The 15,989-nt window shown below is 56.6% G+C and overlaps 3 protein-coding genes across 3 annotated transcripts; 2 read left to right on the forward strand and 1 right to left on the reverse strand.

Moving 5' to 3' along the window:
- Positions 1 to 46: 46 nt before the first annotated feature.
- On the reverse strand, positions 47 to 2,992 carry INS49_004943 (uncharacterized protein; the record flags this gene model as incomplete). The annotated part of the gene is made up of 3 exons (XM_043165730.1): positions 47 to 2,390; positions 2,457 to 2,570; positions 2,668 to 2,992. Coding segments are annotated over 3 exons (2,783 nt in total), but the record flags the coding sequence as incomplete, so codon positions are not given.
- A 4,008-nt stretch (positions 2,993 to 7,000) lies between these two features.
- On the forward strand, positions 7,001 to 13,376 carry INS49_004944 (uncharacterized protein; the record flags this gene model as incomplete). Its single annotated transcript, XM_043165731.1, has 2 exons — positions 7,001 to 12,197; positions 12,253 to 13,376. The coding sequence occupies 2 exons, from the start codon at positions 7,001 to 7,003 to the stop codon at positions 13,374 to 13,376; spliced, it is 6,321 nt and encodes a 2,106-aa protein (XP_043017494.1).
- Positions 13,377 to 14,077: 701 nt separating this feature from the next.
- Positions 14,078 to 15,589, forward strand: INS49_004945 (uncharacterized protein; the record flags this gene model as incomplete). The annotated part of the gene is made up of 1 exon (XM_043165732.1): positions 14,078 to 15,589. One exon carries the CDS (start codon positions 14,078 to 14,080, stop codon positions 15,587 to 15,589), a length of 1,512 nt encoding a protein of 503 aa, XP_043017495.1.
- Positions 15,590 to 15,989: the final 400 nt, after the last annotated feature.

Genomic DNA, 15,989 nt, shown 5'->3' on the forward strand with positions numbered 1-15,989 from the left:
AGGGGCGATGTCCTGCTTCCAGTCCGGAAGGTTGGGGAAGTCGAACTTGATGTTGGCACGTGGCTCAATGACCTTCTTCTTGTAGAGCGCCTCAGAGTCGGCACCGTTCACAGTGGCGTTCTCCAAGGCAGTCTCCTTGGTGACAGCCCTTCGGATCTCACTAGTGTCCATGATGTCCTTGCGAAGCTTGGTCATGACGTTGTTCAAATTGGGAATGAACTGGAGGCCACCGTTCAGGTCCGCCATGACGGGCTCCATTTGACACAAGTCGACGATTTGAGGCGACATCAGGCCAAGCAAGTTGAAGGCCATCTCCTGCTGGGAGAAAGTACGCACGCCCAGCTTCTCAACACCCTCAGCCACGACGTTGTTGGCCGACATGAGACCAGTGCCACGGGTCCAGCCGATAATGGCGCCACAGATGGTGAGGTACGTGCCCCAGTCCTCTGCATGCCACCGGTTGAACAGTGTCTCAAGGGCAAGCTTGGACTCAGAGTAGAGACCATCGCTGCCGAAGGTGCCGTGGTTGGGAGAAAGAGGAAGCATGACTTGCGCAGGTCGAGTCTCAAATCCGCGGGTAGCCTTCTGCGTCTTGATGCTGCCGAGCATACGCAGGAGATTGGTGAGCATGATTCGGTGGGCCAATTCGGACCTGGAGTCAATGCCGTCGATTTGGCGGCCGTTCTCAGGGATGGCAGCAAAAGGGATGACAAAGTCGAGATCCCAGCCGAGACCAGACTTTGGGTCGTAGATGTACTCGATCAAAGCCTCAACATCTTGCTTGCTGCCTTGGTTGAAGGGCACAACGACAAGTTGAGACCCACGAGCGCCGTGGCGAGCATACATGGCCTGGTAGTACTCCGTCACCTCCCGTGAGAAGCGGCTTGTGGTGACGATGACGTGAGCACCACCGCTGATCAGGCCTTGCAAGACCTCTGCTCCGATTGAGCCTGCACCGGCACCGGTCATCAGTGCGTACTTGCCAGCGTAGCTGATACCATCTCTGGCGCCACGCTCCATGCAGTCGAGGTAGACGTTGCTGAGCCTCTTGCTATACTCCCATCCATGCATTGACTTTTGCTTCAAGTGCAGGAAGGGGATGGCCTCCATCTTGCCCTTTGGCTTAGCCACCTTCTTGGCGAGCAAGCCTGGCTTGCCATCATCCTTGAGGATCTGGCTCTCGTTCATGTTGAGTGATCGGATTACATCGCTGTACAGAGTCTTGATCTCTAGTTGGGAGCCCTTGGACATCTTGTGCTGCGCCTTGATCATCTTGTACAGACGGCCGAGGTCGCCTTGAACCTTGGACCGGTTGCCATACTCGGAGATCTTGCCGCCCTCAGCCATTTGCTGAACGTAATGCTCAAGCTTCCGGCAGCTCTGCCGGGGAACTTCCTCATAGCTGAGGTTACCCCGAGCATCGATAGTGGTGTGAGGACCGGTGGGAAAGTTGACGTCCTTGTATGCAGGGTCAACTGTCAGGGCCTCCCGGCAATTCTCGAGAAGCTGTGTTGCCAGCTCTTTGGCAAGCTTGTACGTCTCGCCACGCTCTGTTGGGCAATTGTCGATATGATATTGCATGAATTCGAGGAGTGTGGGGTTCGATTTGCTCATCAGACGAATACACTGGCTCACAATCTCACGGTCGACAACCTGGAGTCGGCCGAAGATAATGTCGAAGTACATGGTCAAGGCGTCTTGCCGAGCCCAGTTCCACGACGAGTCGTATGTCCTCGCCTTGAGCGGGTTGAAAGATGGCTCGATGCCAGCGGCGTAGAAATCACCATGCTCCGCACTCCACAGATCTAACTGGGCTTGCAGAACCTTGCTCGATTTCTGTTCGTTGATGAAAGCCTTGTCTCCAGCCCGCAGGTCCAGTTTGAGGTACCGCGCGAGCAGCTCAAGCTGCTGCTTGAAGAGTGCTCTCTGGTCTTTGGTGAGGGCGTCAATGGCGGCCGGGTCCATCATCATGCCACCACCGCCGGTGGCGGGCCCGGAAGCCGCAGCAGTGGTGAGGCTGATGCCGGCATTAGAGGCATACTTCTGTGCAACATCGTCCAGGAATGCCTTTGCGTCCGACTCCGAGCCAAGACGAGATGGTGGCTCCATGGTGATTGCGAGCAGCAGCACACCATCCTGGCGGCCCGAGGCCAGCCCCCAGCGAGACTCGAGGTATTTCCTTGCTGATGTGGCGTTGAAACCACCGGGCATCTTGGAAGAAATCAAACGAGCAATCAGTGCTTGCGTCTGCTTGCCCAGGTTTCCGTCGAAAGTGGCCTGCATGGATGCACCAAGCTCGTCCAAAGGTGTGTGTCTCCGGCTTCTCTCTGGTGTAGAGCCGAACTCCTTTCCTAGATCGCCCAGAATTTCGTTTTGTAGGGTAGACTTGCCTGCAGCGAACCAACATTAACCTCCTGGCCTCTCCGTGAGTGTAGGCATTTTTTCTGAGGACTTACCGCCAACAAGATCCTTGATAGCCTTGCTCAGAGGGATCTCGGAGAATGGCTTCTTCAGCTTCTGCGCAATCAGCGCCCGCACAATGTCCATAGCAGCAACGGGCGCGTCTGGGACTGCGGCAGCAGGGCCAGCACTAGGTGCGGGGGGCAGCAGCAGCGGGCGCAGGGGCAGCCGCCGCCGCCGAGGCAGCAGGAGCAGGTGCTGATGCACCGCTTGAACTGGCTGCTGGTGTAGGCTCTGGCTCCTCCTCAATTGGATCCACATCGTAGTAGATCTCCTTCGCGTCTTTGTTGTAGCACAGAATCTGACGTTGTACTGATTTTGCAGCATCAAAGGCTTCGTACTTGGATGCGAGGGTCCTCTTGGCCATCACGCCGAGAGTATCAGCAGGACCGACCTCGACGATCCGCTCGGCAGTCTTCTCGGCGAGGAAGACATCTTGAGTTTCGATCCATCTCACGGGCGAGGCGAACTGGTATGCAAGGAGCTCAACGAGGAGCGTGTGGGCGAGCTCTTGCTCAACTTCGGGTCTCATTTTGCTGGCAGTGGGCTGGCTAACTGCGGTGTGGGAAAAGGGACGTGTCGCGCGAAGAAACAATGCTCAAGAATCGACGGCGGGTATCTTCGAAGAATTAGACTGTAAGCGAGGCAAGGCCAGGGGGGGGGGTGCGTTGGCTGATCTCGAGGAAGAGAATTCTTCGAGGCTGGCTCCGAGGGTCTTGTGTGGGTAAAGAGGGATCTGAACGCTGCCACCTGGAGGTCAGAAAGGGGGGAAGAGAGAATAAGGTAGGCAGTGTGGTGGAAGGAGGCAGGGACGGGAAGCTGTGGCCGCCGTGGGGGGTGTGGGTAATGAGGGAGGAGAAATCCAGGTCTAAAGGAAGAAGTCGACCCTCTGGTGGTGTTTAGTGATCGGAATGGGCTGGTTGGAAGGCGGCAACGGGTCAATTAACGATCGTTGTCAACAACTTACGGATTTCATGCAACCCGAATTTCCTCCTTCTGCCCGTCTTGACTTCCAGGTCACCGGACACGTCCCTCCAGGCAAAAAGTGGTGGACGAGGTATGCGTTGTTGGGCATAGGAAGGAACAATCCTTGAAAGCGTTGGGGGTAGCCACACGGGCAGCAAAGTTCACCAGTCTCACTGCAATTACCAGCCGGCGGGAGCTTGTACCCGGTACAATGGTACTTGCTCTCTTTTTTCGTGGGTGGGAAGGGGTGGTCATGCATCCCTGTCAGCCTTGCTTGGCTTGGCCGCCCTCTCGCGCTCCAGCCTTTCTTTGGGGAGGTGGCCCCCACAGTTCTGCCCATGCAGTACAACCCCATCCGTTCCAATGCTCGCGACGACACAACAGCTTTGCCAAAAACAGACCAACAGCGACCGGCCACCCACCACTGGCGACGGCGCATCGCATTACCACCCCGAGCTAGGACGGCAACGGCTACATATCTCGCAGGCGATAAGCTCGGCCAAGCCTGCTCGAGCCTTTGAGCACACACCCTTGCGTTTTGCTGAGGACCTCCCAGGCACGTCAGAGCTCTCGGCCGGCCACTCGTTGTCAACGCGTTTCGCATCCCCATCAAGATGCTCAACCCCATTTCTCCCTGCGGATGAGACCTCGAAACTCGATCCGAGGTGCTCGTATCTCCTCTACGGAGCTATGAGGCTCTCCGAGCTTCCGTCCCGGGATTCCGAAGTGGCACGATCTCTCTGGAGGCACTATATACCTGCCACTGCAACTGGGTAGTACCCATGGCCTGCTGTACTGTACCTCGTCTCGGGAGCTAGGTCCATCTTGGGAGCTTGAGCTTTATCGATACTCTATCGTTATCGACCTGCAGCAAAGCCCAGAGCTTCTGCCGCCCGCCATTGTGTCCATTCGCCCGGGACCGATCCGGCTTGGGTATGCGATGCCTTCCCAGCCGGTCTGCTTTTGCCCGATCAGCCCATGGAGCCATGCGTCTCCCGTGGTGATCACACATGCTGGTCTGCTGGAAGGTGCCGCCATGCCTTGATGCGACCCATGGACACCCAGGCAGTCCATGCGGCAGTGGATTCGACGCGGAGACAGCTTCTTCGCGGGTCACCCAGGCCGCTCTCGGAATACCCACGTATGTACGTACTTGGTACATTACAACCTGCCCATTGATCAGCCATTCCTCTGTACGGTGTACCGGAACGACACAAATCTGTCACTTCTCGTCCTGCCCCGAAGATTCTCGGTCGTCAGGCCATGGTTCCCATGCACTGGGGCAGCGGGTTCGCTATAAGCTTAATTTCACCCGCTGGTCTCGGTGGGCCCATCCTTCTCTTGGATTCAGGGTCTCTCTTCTATCTGGGTAGTCCTCAGGTCTCGGTACACTGCTGGGGTAGGGCTCCGTCCTATACCGTGTCTGATGAGCACATCATACTCGTTGTCACTAGCATATGCTGATCCTTGGATAGGTGCTCTTGGATGAACACCCTCGTGCAAGCAGTGTCTTTGGAGGGACGGTCTACCGGCCAAGAATTCGTACCTCTTGCAGAATCAAAGGTACCCAGGGAGGCGAATCACACTCTTGAACACCCGGCAGAAACATAATACTATTGTTTCATAACCCCTTCCACCTTCACCACTTGGGACTTGTGGTCGCACACCTGGACTTGCTGCCCCCAGAACTACTTGCTATGACGGGCCTTACACATAACACACTGCCAGTCGCAACAGTGATTTTCCAAGGAGAGACGTAGGTCGCGAGCTGGTGACATGACCGACCTTACTGGAATGAGCTGGCCCTGTAGATCGCCTGTCTGTGTCATGCGGCGCCAAAGTCCTGAGCACATGTAGGCAGGCGGGCATGTTTATAGGCAGTGGAACAGCTCGGCGATTGTGACGTGCAGAAGGGGGCTGATGTGCATGCTTGGACTACTGCGGTCTCGCCTTACTGCTGAACTTTGAGAGCTTCGCTTCCTAGTTGATATACATAGGCCAGGGCAGCTAGTCCCCGCCGCCACGGCACCGGTGCCACAATATTTAGGGTGAAAGAGCTACTTTATTATCTTTAGTCCATGCCAGGGCAGTGGACCTAGGAAAAGCGTTGCCGTCGACCTAGGCAGTCTGTCGTAGGATTGCTGACCCGGCTAATTAAAAAGCTTACGATGGAAATTTGGGTTTCGCAGGCGCGACCGGCTGTGGGCTATTCCTGTGCCGTTATACCAGCCGACAAAAGAGAGACTGAATAGTTGCGAGCATTGCAGCATGATCTGTGAGCCGCGCGTCTGATGTTGCTCGGGAGTCAACTCGTCGAAATATGCTGAATCTGAAGGCGCCGTCGATGCATCGATTGCCCATTTCTTGCCCCTGTCCAAGGTTGCGTTGCAGCCCGTCCGTGGCCCTTCCGTCGAGCCGGGGAATTTTTTTTTTGGGATGGGGTTCACCAAGCGGTTGGACCGTTGTCGATTAAGCCATTGACGCATGTACCGGTACCTCAGTGGATGACGCGCGTGTGGAGCTCTTTCCCCAGTCAGTTTAAGAGCGGCAGGCGCTCCTTCTTCAACCCTCGGAAGGCGGTGACGAGCAACTTCCCGGGCGATACGATCAATTTCTTTATATGACGAGAAGCCACGCATCGGATTTGATTTCCTTCACATAGGTATCTAAATACCTAGGTATCTTGCAATGTCTTTGTGCGTGCAGATTTGCCAGTTTGGGAACGGCAAAACAGCAACGACAGTCCGGCTGTGTTGCCGTGTTCTTCTAGAATAGACGCCCCAGGAAGGAGGGGCCCCTGGTGTTCTTTCGTGCAGAGGGCAGGCAGGAACGTGGGAAAAAAGTTCGCGTGGGGCTAGGGTCCCCCGCGACCAGTCGACCCCCCCTTGGCAAAAACGCGAGCATCCCTGCACTCAGGCAGAACAGGCAGGACAAGTTTGTTGGGAATCGAAATTGAATTCGGTGGATTGGTTCAACATACCTTACCATGCAGCCGGACTTGATTTGATGTGCTGTGTAGTGCTGCGAGGCTAGCAAGGACCAAGGGAACTGTTTTGAACGGTCGGCATTACTGATCGCCTTCCGCTTGTCCTTGAGGTTGTTGGTCGAAGCCCTGCTCAAGAGAAAGAAAAAGAAGTGACGAGCAGCAACAACATCGGCTTCGGGCACCCACCTTGCAAGCTTCTTCTCTCCTTCCCCCCCTCAATCGATAACTTTGGACCCAGGCCCCGTTCGTCCAAGTTGCAACCACCATACCTGCTCACTTGATTCATCCATCGTCGTCTCTACCATCTAGCCGTTCCTCCCCTCTCCCACCACCCTCCTCTTCGGCCCCAGTTCACTGCGCCAACATCTTCGCTTCGTGTGCCTCCAGCCTTCTTTCCACTGTGTGTTCACCGCGATAGAGTTTTGCACTCGCTGCTCTTGACTGAGTATTTCGAGTATCTTCGAGACGAAGAGACACAGGAAGTTGTAAGCTGCCCTCTGCGCCGGCCTTTCTCCAAGCCGTGGGACTTGACGCTGACCGTTTCTCAAAGATATCCGTAGATCTCATAGACGATACCCCTTTTTCACCATGTACGGCACGGGTACTGGCGCCCAGACGGGCGTGTCGACCCCTCGGTCTTCCGCCTCTCTCCGACCTCTGACCGTGTCCCACGGCACTCTCGAAACCTCTTTCCTCATCCCTACAAGCCTCCACTTCCACGCCCTCCAACTAAAAGACCGCTTCAGTGCGAGTCTTCCACCACCAACCGACGAGCTCGCGCAAGATGACGAGCCATCTTCCACGCCTGAGCTGGTGGCCAGGTACATGGGTTTCATTGCTGAAGAGGTCGAAAAGGGCGAAGATGACTCTCAGGGCTCTTACGAGGATGTGCTCAAGTTGATTCTCAACGAATTCGAGCGGGCCTTCCTCCGCGGCAACGATGTCCACGCATTGGTTGCAACTCTGCCTGGCATCGACGCAAAGAAGTCCGAGGTCCTCCGCAGCTACTACGCCTCAAGGTCGGTGCTGAACAGGGCTGTCCGCCCCCACCAGTCTGCTCTCTTCCGCGCATCTGAGGAAGGGGATGCCTCCATCTATAACATTTTTGGTGGCCAGGGCAACATCGAGGAGTATTTCGAGGAGCTGCGGGAGCTGTGGCAAACCTACCCATCCTTCGTTGGGGACCTCATCTTGACCGCTGCCGAGCAGCTGCAAACTCTGGCTAACAACCCATCGGCCGAGAAGCTGTTCACTAAGGGTCTGGACATCATGAACTGGCTGCAAAATCCAGAAGCCACCCCGGATGTGGAATACCTGATCACCGCTCCTGTGAGCTTCCCACTGATCGGACTTGTGCAGCTGGCGCATTACGAGGTCACCTGCAAGGCCCTCGGAATCCACCCAGGCACGCTGAGGGAACGAATTAGTGGTACGACTGGTCACTCTCAAGGTGTTGTGATGGCAGCTGCCACTGCCGCGGCCGACTCTTGGGAGACTTGGCCAGAAATCGTCAAGTCTTCCCTCTCGATCCTTTTCTGGATCGGTGCTCGCAGCCAGCAGACTTTTCCTCGGACTTCCATGACTCCTTCGGTGCTGCAGGACTCGATCGAGAACGGCGAGGGGACTCCCACGCCCATGCTGAGCATTCGTGACCTCTCGCAAGATCAGGTCCAAACGCACATCGACGCAACCAACAAGTACCTGCCCGCCGACCGACACATCGCCATTTCACTCATCAACAGCCCGCGCAACATGGTCGTGACCGGACCTCCCATGTCCTTGTACGGTCTCAACTTGCAGCTCCGGAAAGTCAAGGCACCTACGGGTCTTGACCAAACACGGATTCCGCACACGCAGCGGAAAGTCCGATTTGTCAATCGATTCCTGCCGATTACTGCTCCTTTCCACAGCAAGTACCTCGCTGAGGCGACGTCTCTGATCGATGAAGACCTCAAGAACATCAAGATCGATGCTGAGTCGCTTGCCATCCCCGTTTACGACACCAACACTGGGAAGGACATCCGCGAGGAAGTCAAGGGCAATGTCGTCCCAACCTTGATCCGTCTGATCACTCGCGACACCGTGAACTGGGAGAAGGCGACAATTTTCGAGAACGCGACCCACGTCCTGGATTTCGGCCCAGGTGGTGTTTCCGGCCTCGGCATCCTCACCAGCCGTAACAAGGAAGGCACCGGTGTCCGCGTCATTCTCGCTGGCACCGTCAGCGGATCAGCCAACGATGTCGGTTACAAACCCGAGATCTTTGACCGTGACGAGGAGCATGCTGTCAAGTATGCTATCGACTGGGTCAAGGAGTATGGCCCAAGGCTGATAAAGAACTCCAATGGGCAGACCTTCGTGGACACCAAGATGAGCAGACTTCTCGGCATTCCTCCTGTCATGGTTGCTGGTATGACTCCTTGCACAGTGCCGTGGGACTTCGTCGCTGCCACAATGCAAGCCGGATACCACATTGAGCTGGCCGGAGGTGGCTACTTCGACCCCGGAATGATGACTACGGCGCTTCTGAATATCGAGAAGGCCATTCCTGCTGGTCGTGGTATCGGCGTGAACCTCATCTATGTGAACCCACGGGCCATGCAATGGCAAATTCCCATGCTCGGCCGATTGAGAGCCGAGGGTGTGCCAATTGAGGGCCTCACTATTGGAGCCGGTGTTCCTTCCATCGAGGTTGCCCAGGAGTACATCGAAACCCTGGGTCTTAAGCACATTTCCTTCAAGCCTGGCTCTTCTGATGCCATCCAGGCCGTCATCAACATCGCCAAGGCGAACCCTACGTTCCCTGTTATGCTTCAGTGGACTGGCGGTCGTGGCGGAGGTCACCACTCGTTTGAGGACTTCCACCACCCGATCCTGCAGATGTACGGCAGGATTCGTCGCCAAGAGAACATCATTCTCGTAGCTGGCAGTGGTTTTGGCGGCGCTGAGGACACTTACCCATACATCACTGGAGAGTGGTCAAAGAAGTTTGGCTACCCCCCGATGCCTTACGACGGATGCCTCTTCGGTAGCAGAATGATGGTGGCCAAGGAGGCGCACACGAGCAAGGACGCCAAGAAGGCCATCGTCGACGCTGAAGGTGTTGAGGACAGCGAGTGGGAGAAGACATACCAGGCACCCACTGGTGGTGTTCTTACGGTTCGCTCCGAGATGGGTGAGCCCATCCACAAGCTTGCCACCCGTGGTGTTAGGTTTTGGGCTGAGATGGACCAAAAGATCTTCAGCGTGCCGAAGGAGAAGCGTGTCGCTGAACTCAAGAAGAACCGCTCCTACATTATCAAGAAGCTCAACGAAGATTTCCAGAAAGTCTGGTTTGGCAAGAACAAGGCTGGGGAGTCTGTCGATCTCGAGGACATGACCTACGGTGAGGTCGTGCGCAGGCTGGTTGAGCTTCTGTACGTGAAGCACCAGTCCCGCTGGATCGATCCTACCTTCACCAAGTTGACCGTAGACTTCATCCACCGTGTGGAGGAGCGCTTCACGTCCACGACAGGCAACGCCTCTCTTCTGCAGAGCTACTCCGAACTTGCCGAGCCATTCGCTGCTGTTGAGAAGATTCTTGCGCAATACCCCGAGGCCGACAAGCAGATCATCAACGCCCAGGATGTTCAGTACTTCTTGAACCTGTGCATGAACCCATTCCAAAAGCCAGTGACCTTCGTGCCAGCCTTGGACGATAACTTCGAGTTCTACTTCAAGAAGGATTCCCTCTGGCAATCTGAGGATTTGGATGCTGTGATTGGACAGGACGTTGGTCGGACGTGTATCCTGCAAGGACCAACGGCGGTCAAATACTCCAAGATTGCCGACGAGCCCATCAAACAGATTCTCGACGGCATCCATAATGGCCACATCAGCTACTTGACCCGCGACATGTACAACAATGATTCGACCAAGATCCCTGTCATCGAGTACTTCGGCGGCAAGCTCGTTGACTCCGAGATTCCTATCGACTCCGAGGGCGTTACTGTGTCATATGATAACAACAAGAACACCTACCGCGTCTCAAACTCGCCCTCGGCGGTGCTGCCTTCCATTGAGGATTGGCTTGCGCTTCTCGCCGGACCAAAGCGTTCTTGGCGACATGCTCTTCTGTTGTCCGAGGTTGTCGTCCAAGGTCAGAAATATCAGACAAACCCCATGAAGAGGATCTTTGCACCTGCTCGTGGATTGTACGTGGAGATCTTGTATCCAAACACCCCGGACAAGACGACCATTGTTGTCAAGGAGCAGCCCCGCCACAACCAATACGTGGATGTCATCGAGGTCAAGATGACTGCAAACAACAAGATTGTGGTCAACATGGTTAAGGACACAACGGCCCTCGGCAAACCAGTTTCGCTCCCTCTCGAGTTCATTTACCACCCTGAGGCTGGTTACGCACCCATCCACGAAGTCATGGACGGACGCAATGACCGCATCAAGGAGTTCTACTGGCGAGCTTGGTTCGGTGATGAGAAATTGGACCTCGATGCCCTTGTTACTGGCAGGTTCGATGGTGGCAAAGCGACCGTCACGAGTGAGGCCATCAACGACTTCGCGCATGCTGTCGGCAATCACGGCGAAGCATTCATTGACCGACCAGGCAAGATCATGTATGCGCCCATGGACTTCGCCATTGTTGTTGGCTGGAAGGCTATCACCAAGCCTATCTTCCCTCGCAAGATTGACGGCGACTTGCTGAAGCTTGTCCACCTGTCGAATGAGTTCCGCATGATGCCTGGTGCTGAGCCGCTGAAGAAGGGCGACCAGTTGACGACCACTGCTCGTGTCAATGCTGTCATCAACCAAGATTCCGGAAAGATGGTCGAGGTCTGCGGTACCATTCAACGCGATGGCGAGGATGTCATGGAGGTGACGTCTCAATTCCTCTACCGCGGTAACTACACCGACTTCGAGAACACATTCCAGCGCAAGACAGAGACGCCTATGCAGATTCATCTGTCCACGGCCAAGGATGTCGCTGTCCTCAAGTCGAAGGAGTGGTTCCAAGTCGATGATAAGGCACTTAACCTGGACCTCCTCGGCAAGGTCTTGACATTCCGCCTGGAGTCACTCGTTCGTTACAAGACAAAGACTACCTACAGCAGCGTCGAGACTCGCGGCCAGGTGCTCCTTGAGCTTCCGACGAAGGAGATTGTACAGGTCGCATCTGTTGATTACTCGTCGGGCGTGTCGCACGGCAACCCAGTCATCGACTACCTTCAGCGCAATGGAGCATCCATCGAGCAGCCTGTCATGTTCGAGAACCCGATCCCTCTGAGCGGAAAGACACCTCTGCAGCTCAGAGCTCCAGCGTCCAACGAAGGGTACGCACGTGTGTCTGGTGACTACAACCCCATCCACGTTTCGCGAGTCTTCGCGACCTATGCCAACCTGCCCGGGACTATCACCCACGGCATGTTCTCGAGCGCCGCTGTGCGAAGTCTCGTAGAGACCTGGGCGGCCGAGAACAACGTGGGCCGTGTCCGAAGCTTCCACGCTTCCCTCGTGGGCATGGTGCTGCCCAACGATGAGATCCAGGTCAAGATGCAGCATGTGGGTATGGTGGCTGGACGCAAGATCGTCAAGGTCGAGGCTAGCAACAAGGAAACCGAAGACAAGGTTCTTCTTGGCGAGGCCGAAGTCGAGCAGCCTGTGACAGCCTACGTCTTTACCGGACAAGGCTCTCAGGAGCAGGGCATGGGTATGGATCTGTACAACAACAGTCCTGTGGCCAAGGAGGTCTGGGACCGCGCAGACAATTATCTCATGGATACCTATGGTAAGTTTATCTCGATCCATTTTTCGCCCGCTACATCACATGCTGACTGCTCTAGGCTTCGCCATTACCAACATTGTGAAGAACAACCCCAAGGAGCTCACGATCCACTTCGGTGGTCCCCGCGGAAAGGCTATCCGGGCCAACTACATGGCAATGACCTTCGAGACGGTGGCAGCAGACGGTTCCATCAAGTCTGAGCGTATTTTCAACGAAATCAGCGAGAGCACACCGTCCTACACGTACAAGTCGCCCAGCGGTCTCTTGTCCGCAACTCAGTTCACGCAGCCTGCCCTGACGCTCATGGAGAAGGCAAGCTTCGAGGACATGAAGGCGAAGGGTCTTGTCCCCCGCGACAACACGTTTGCCGGGCACTCCCTTGGCGAGTATAGTGCTCTTGCTGCGCTGGCCGAAGTTATGCCAATCGAGTCCTTGGTCTCGGTCGTTTTCTATCGTGGTCTGACGATGCAAGTCGCTGTGGAGCGCGATGCCTCTGGCCGCTCCAACTACTCCATGTGTGCTGTCAACCCTAGCCGTATCTCCAAGACGTTCAACGAGGAGGCGCTCCGGTTCGTTGTTGCCAACGTTGCCGAGGCGACTGGCTGGCTGCTGGAGATTGTCAACTTCAACATCGCCAACATGCAGTACGTGTGCGCTGGTGACCTTCGCGCCCTGGACACGCTGGGCTTTGTCTGCAACTACCTGAAGGTGCAGAAGATCAACATCGAGAAGATGATGGGTGAGATGTCCATCGAAGAGGTGAAGGGCCACCTTGTGCAGATCATCCAGGAGGGCGCATCGCAGACCGAGAATAAGCCACAGCCTCTGGAGCTCGAGAGAGGATTTGCCACGATCCCTCTCAAGGGCATCGATGTGCCATTCCACTCGACTTTCTTGCGCAGCGGTGTCAAGCCCTTCCGGTCGTTCCTGCTCAAGAAGATCAACAAGACCACCATCGACCCGTCCAAGCTGGTGGGCAAGTACATCCCCAACGTCACGGCCAAGCCATTTGCCCTGACCAAGGAGTACTTTGAGGATGTGTACAAGCTGACCAACTCGCCGCGTATTGCCAATGTGCTGGCGAACTGGGAGTCCTACCAAGGCGAGGGCACCGGACCAGCCGAAGGTATCAACGGCGCAGCTAGTGTTAACGGCACTACCAACGGTGTGCACTCGGACTAGACTGCTGTTGCAGAGCTAGATAGCAGGGGGGCAGTCCTTTCCTGGAGGATAATTGTGGTAAAAAGGCCACCTTGCATGCATGGCTTACGATGGTTCTGTGTAATGAATGAGGATAAGTGGTGATGAGATAATAATGGCTCTTGGTGATTGTGTGGGTCCAACATTGATAAGGATGACATGGGACAGGCCGTTTTCCGTTTGAGCAGTTGGGCGGGCGCCGGCGTTGGCCGTGTTTTGCGGGATTGCTAGTTTGATGCAAGATGTATTTATTAGACAGGTATGATCCTGAACGAGGTCGGAAATAAAATAGAGACGTCTTAGACAAGTTATATGTCGCCGAGCTGTCACATCGCTGAGACTGGACTGAGCATCGCGTACCTCCTGACGTGCATCTTGTGCTCCCAACACCGCGACTGGCGAGCATCTGTTGCTCAAAGAAGACAAGGAAAACGTCAAACTGTCCTACGGGCGATAAGATAGCGCCGTGCCAGCTTGGCTCGACAAGAAGCGAAGGGGACCGGGTGCAACGGCAAGCTGTTAGTTGGAGATCCCCGCAGCCGCTCGAGCACATGCAAGACAACGCAACGCAACCCAACCTGCGCTGTGCTGGCTGACTGACTGCATTGTGCCGAACCAAAGAAACCACACCTAACCATCCCAATCTAGGCTCTTACCTGCCTAGGTACACACACTCGCGAGATATGAGCGCCACTCCGCCTCCCAACCAGGTCTTCATAGGGACCTTTATCCACTCAAAGGCCCTTGATGAGCTAGAATACCTGCACCACACCGCTGTCTTTGTCGAAGGGTCGACGGGGACGATTGTCGCCATCGAAAGGGAATGCGACCACACCCGGACGCTGGACGAGACCTTCAACAGGCTAGGATGGAGCGCCGCCGAGTGCAAGATCTACGACTCGACGTCGCCCACCAGGAGGAGTAGCAGCAACGGCAGCAGCAAGATCAGCAGCGCCCAGAACGAGAGCGACGGCTCACTGCCGTCGACATCGCCGCCCCCGCCGCCCGTCAGGTTCTTCTTCCCGGGCTTCATAGACACGCACATCCACGCCTCGCAGTACCCCAACGCGGGCATCTTCGGCAAGTCGACGCTGCTGGACTGGCTCAACACGTACACGTTCCCCCTCGAGGCGTCGCTGGGCCGCGACCTGCCCAAGGCCCGCCGCGTCTACGCCCGCTGCGTGGCGCGCACCCTCGCCCACGGCACCACGTGCGCGGCCTACTTCGCCACCGTCGACGTGGGCGCCACCAACCTCCTGGCGGACCTGTGCCTGGAAAGGGGCCAGCGCGCGCTCGTGGGGCGTGTCTGCATGGACGAGCCGAGCACCTGCCCGGCGTGGTACCGCGACGAGGACGCGGCGGAGGGGCTGGCGCGCGCGCGGGAGTGCGTGGACCACGCGAGGAAGGTCGACCCGAAGGGCGAGCTGGTCCGGCCCATCGTCACGCCGCGGTTCGCGCCTAGCTGCACGGCGGGGAGCATGGCCGCGCTGGGGAAGCTGGCGCGGGAAGAGGGCCTGGCGGTGCAGACGCACGTCAGCGAGAACAGGGGGGAGATCGAGCTCGTGGCGTCGCTGTTCCCGGGGGAGACGGCGGGCGGTAGGGGCTACGCGGGCGTGTACGACGCCTTTGGCCTGCTCTCGGACCGCACCATCCTCGCGCACGCGATCCACCTCTCCGAGGCGGAGGTGGCGCTCATCGCGGAGCGGGGGGCCAAGGTCAGCCACTGCCCGTGCAGCAACAGCGCCATCACGTCGGGCGCGGCGCGGGTGCGGTGGATGCTGGGGAAGGGGGTTGATGTCGGGCTCGGGACGGACGTGAGCGGGGGTTACAGCCCCAGCGTGCTGGACGCGGCGAGGCAGGCGGCGCTGGTGTCGCGGCACGTGGCCATGGGCAGCAGCGACGAGGGGGACAAGCTGAGCGTCGAGGAGGTGCTGCACCTCGCCACGAGGGGCGGCGCGAGGTGCGTCGGGCTCGAGGGGGTCGTCGGCGGGTTCGGGGTCGGGATGCAGTGGGACGCGCAGCTCGTCGCGCTCGATGCGGTCGGGGAGGACGGCGGCGGGGGGGATGGGAATGTTGATGTGTTTGGGTGGGAGAGCTGGGAGGAGATGGTGGCTAAGTGGTTGTTCAACGGGGACGACCGGAACACGGCAAAGGTTTGGGTCAAGGGGAGGTTGGTGCATGAGAGGAGGGCATAGGATGGCCCCGATGGCCCCGAGTGTGTTTGGTTGAGGCGCTTCTAGATGGACTAGATTGAAGATTTCTAGACCTGTGTGTTTGTTACTAGAGAGGCTGGTCTTGCTGCCCTCTTTCCGGGATGGGGTAATCCGGGGAGGTGGATAGATATGGCAAGATTCAAAGAAGCTGCAAAGCGACATCTCACGATACTGCTGTGGGATTGGGCGTGACTTCTCCTAGATAGCATCGACACGAGGATTGAGTTGGAACCCTGACGCAAGATTATTTGTTAATCAGTCCTCAAGAACATGACTTGATGCATATTACTTCCAAAGTCTTTCCGATGAACAGGTAGTTCAAACATTCCATGAGTACTTGTTTTTCTTGTCTCGTTACCCATCCGGGAGTCTGTTGTTCTCC

The sequence above is a fragment of the Diaporthe citri genome (assembly GCF_014595645.1).
Source record: "Diaporthe citri strain NFHF-8-4 chromosome Unknown scaffold_14, whole genome shotgun sequence".
Taxonomy (NCBI): domain Eukaryota; kingdom Fungi; phylum Ascomycota; class Sordariomycetes; order Diaporthales; family Diaporthaceae; genus Diaporthe; species Diaporthe citri.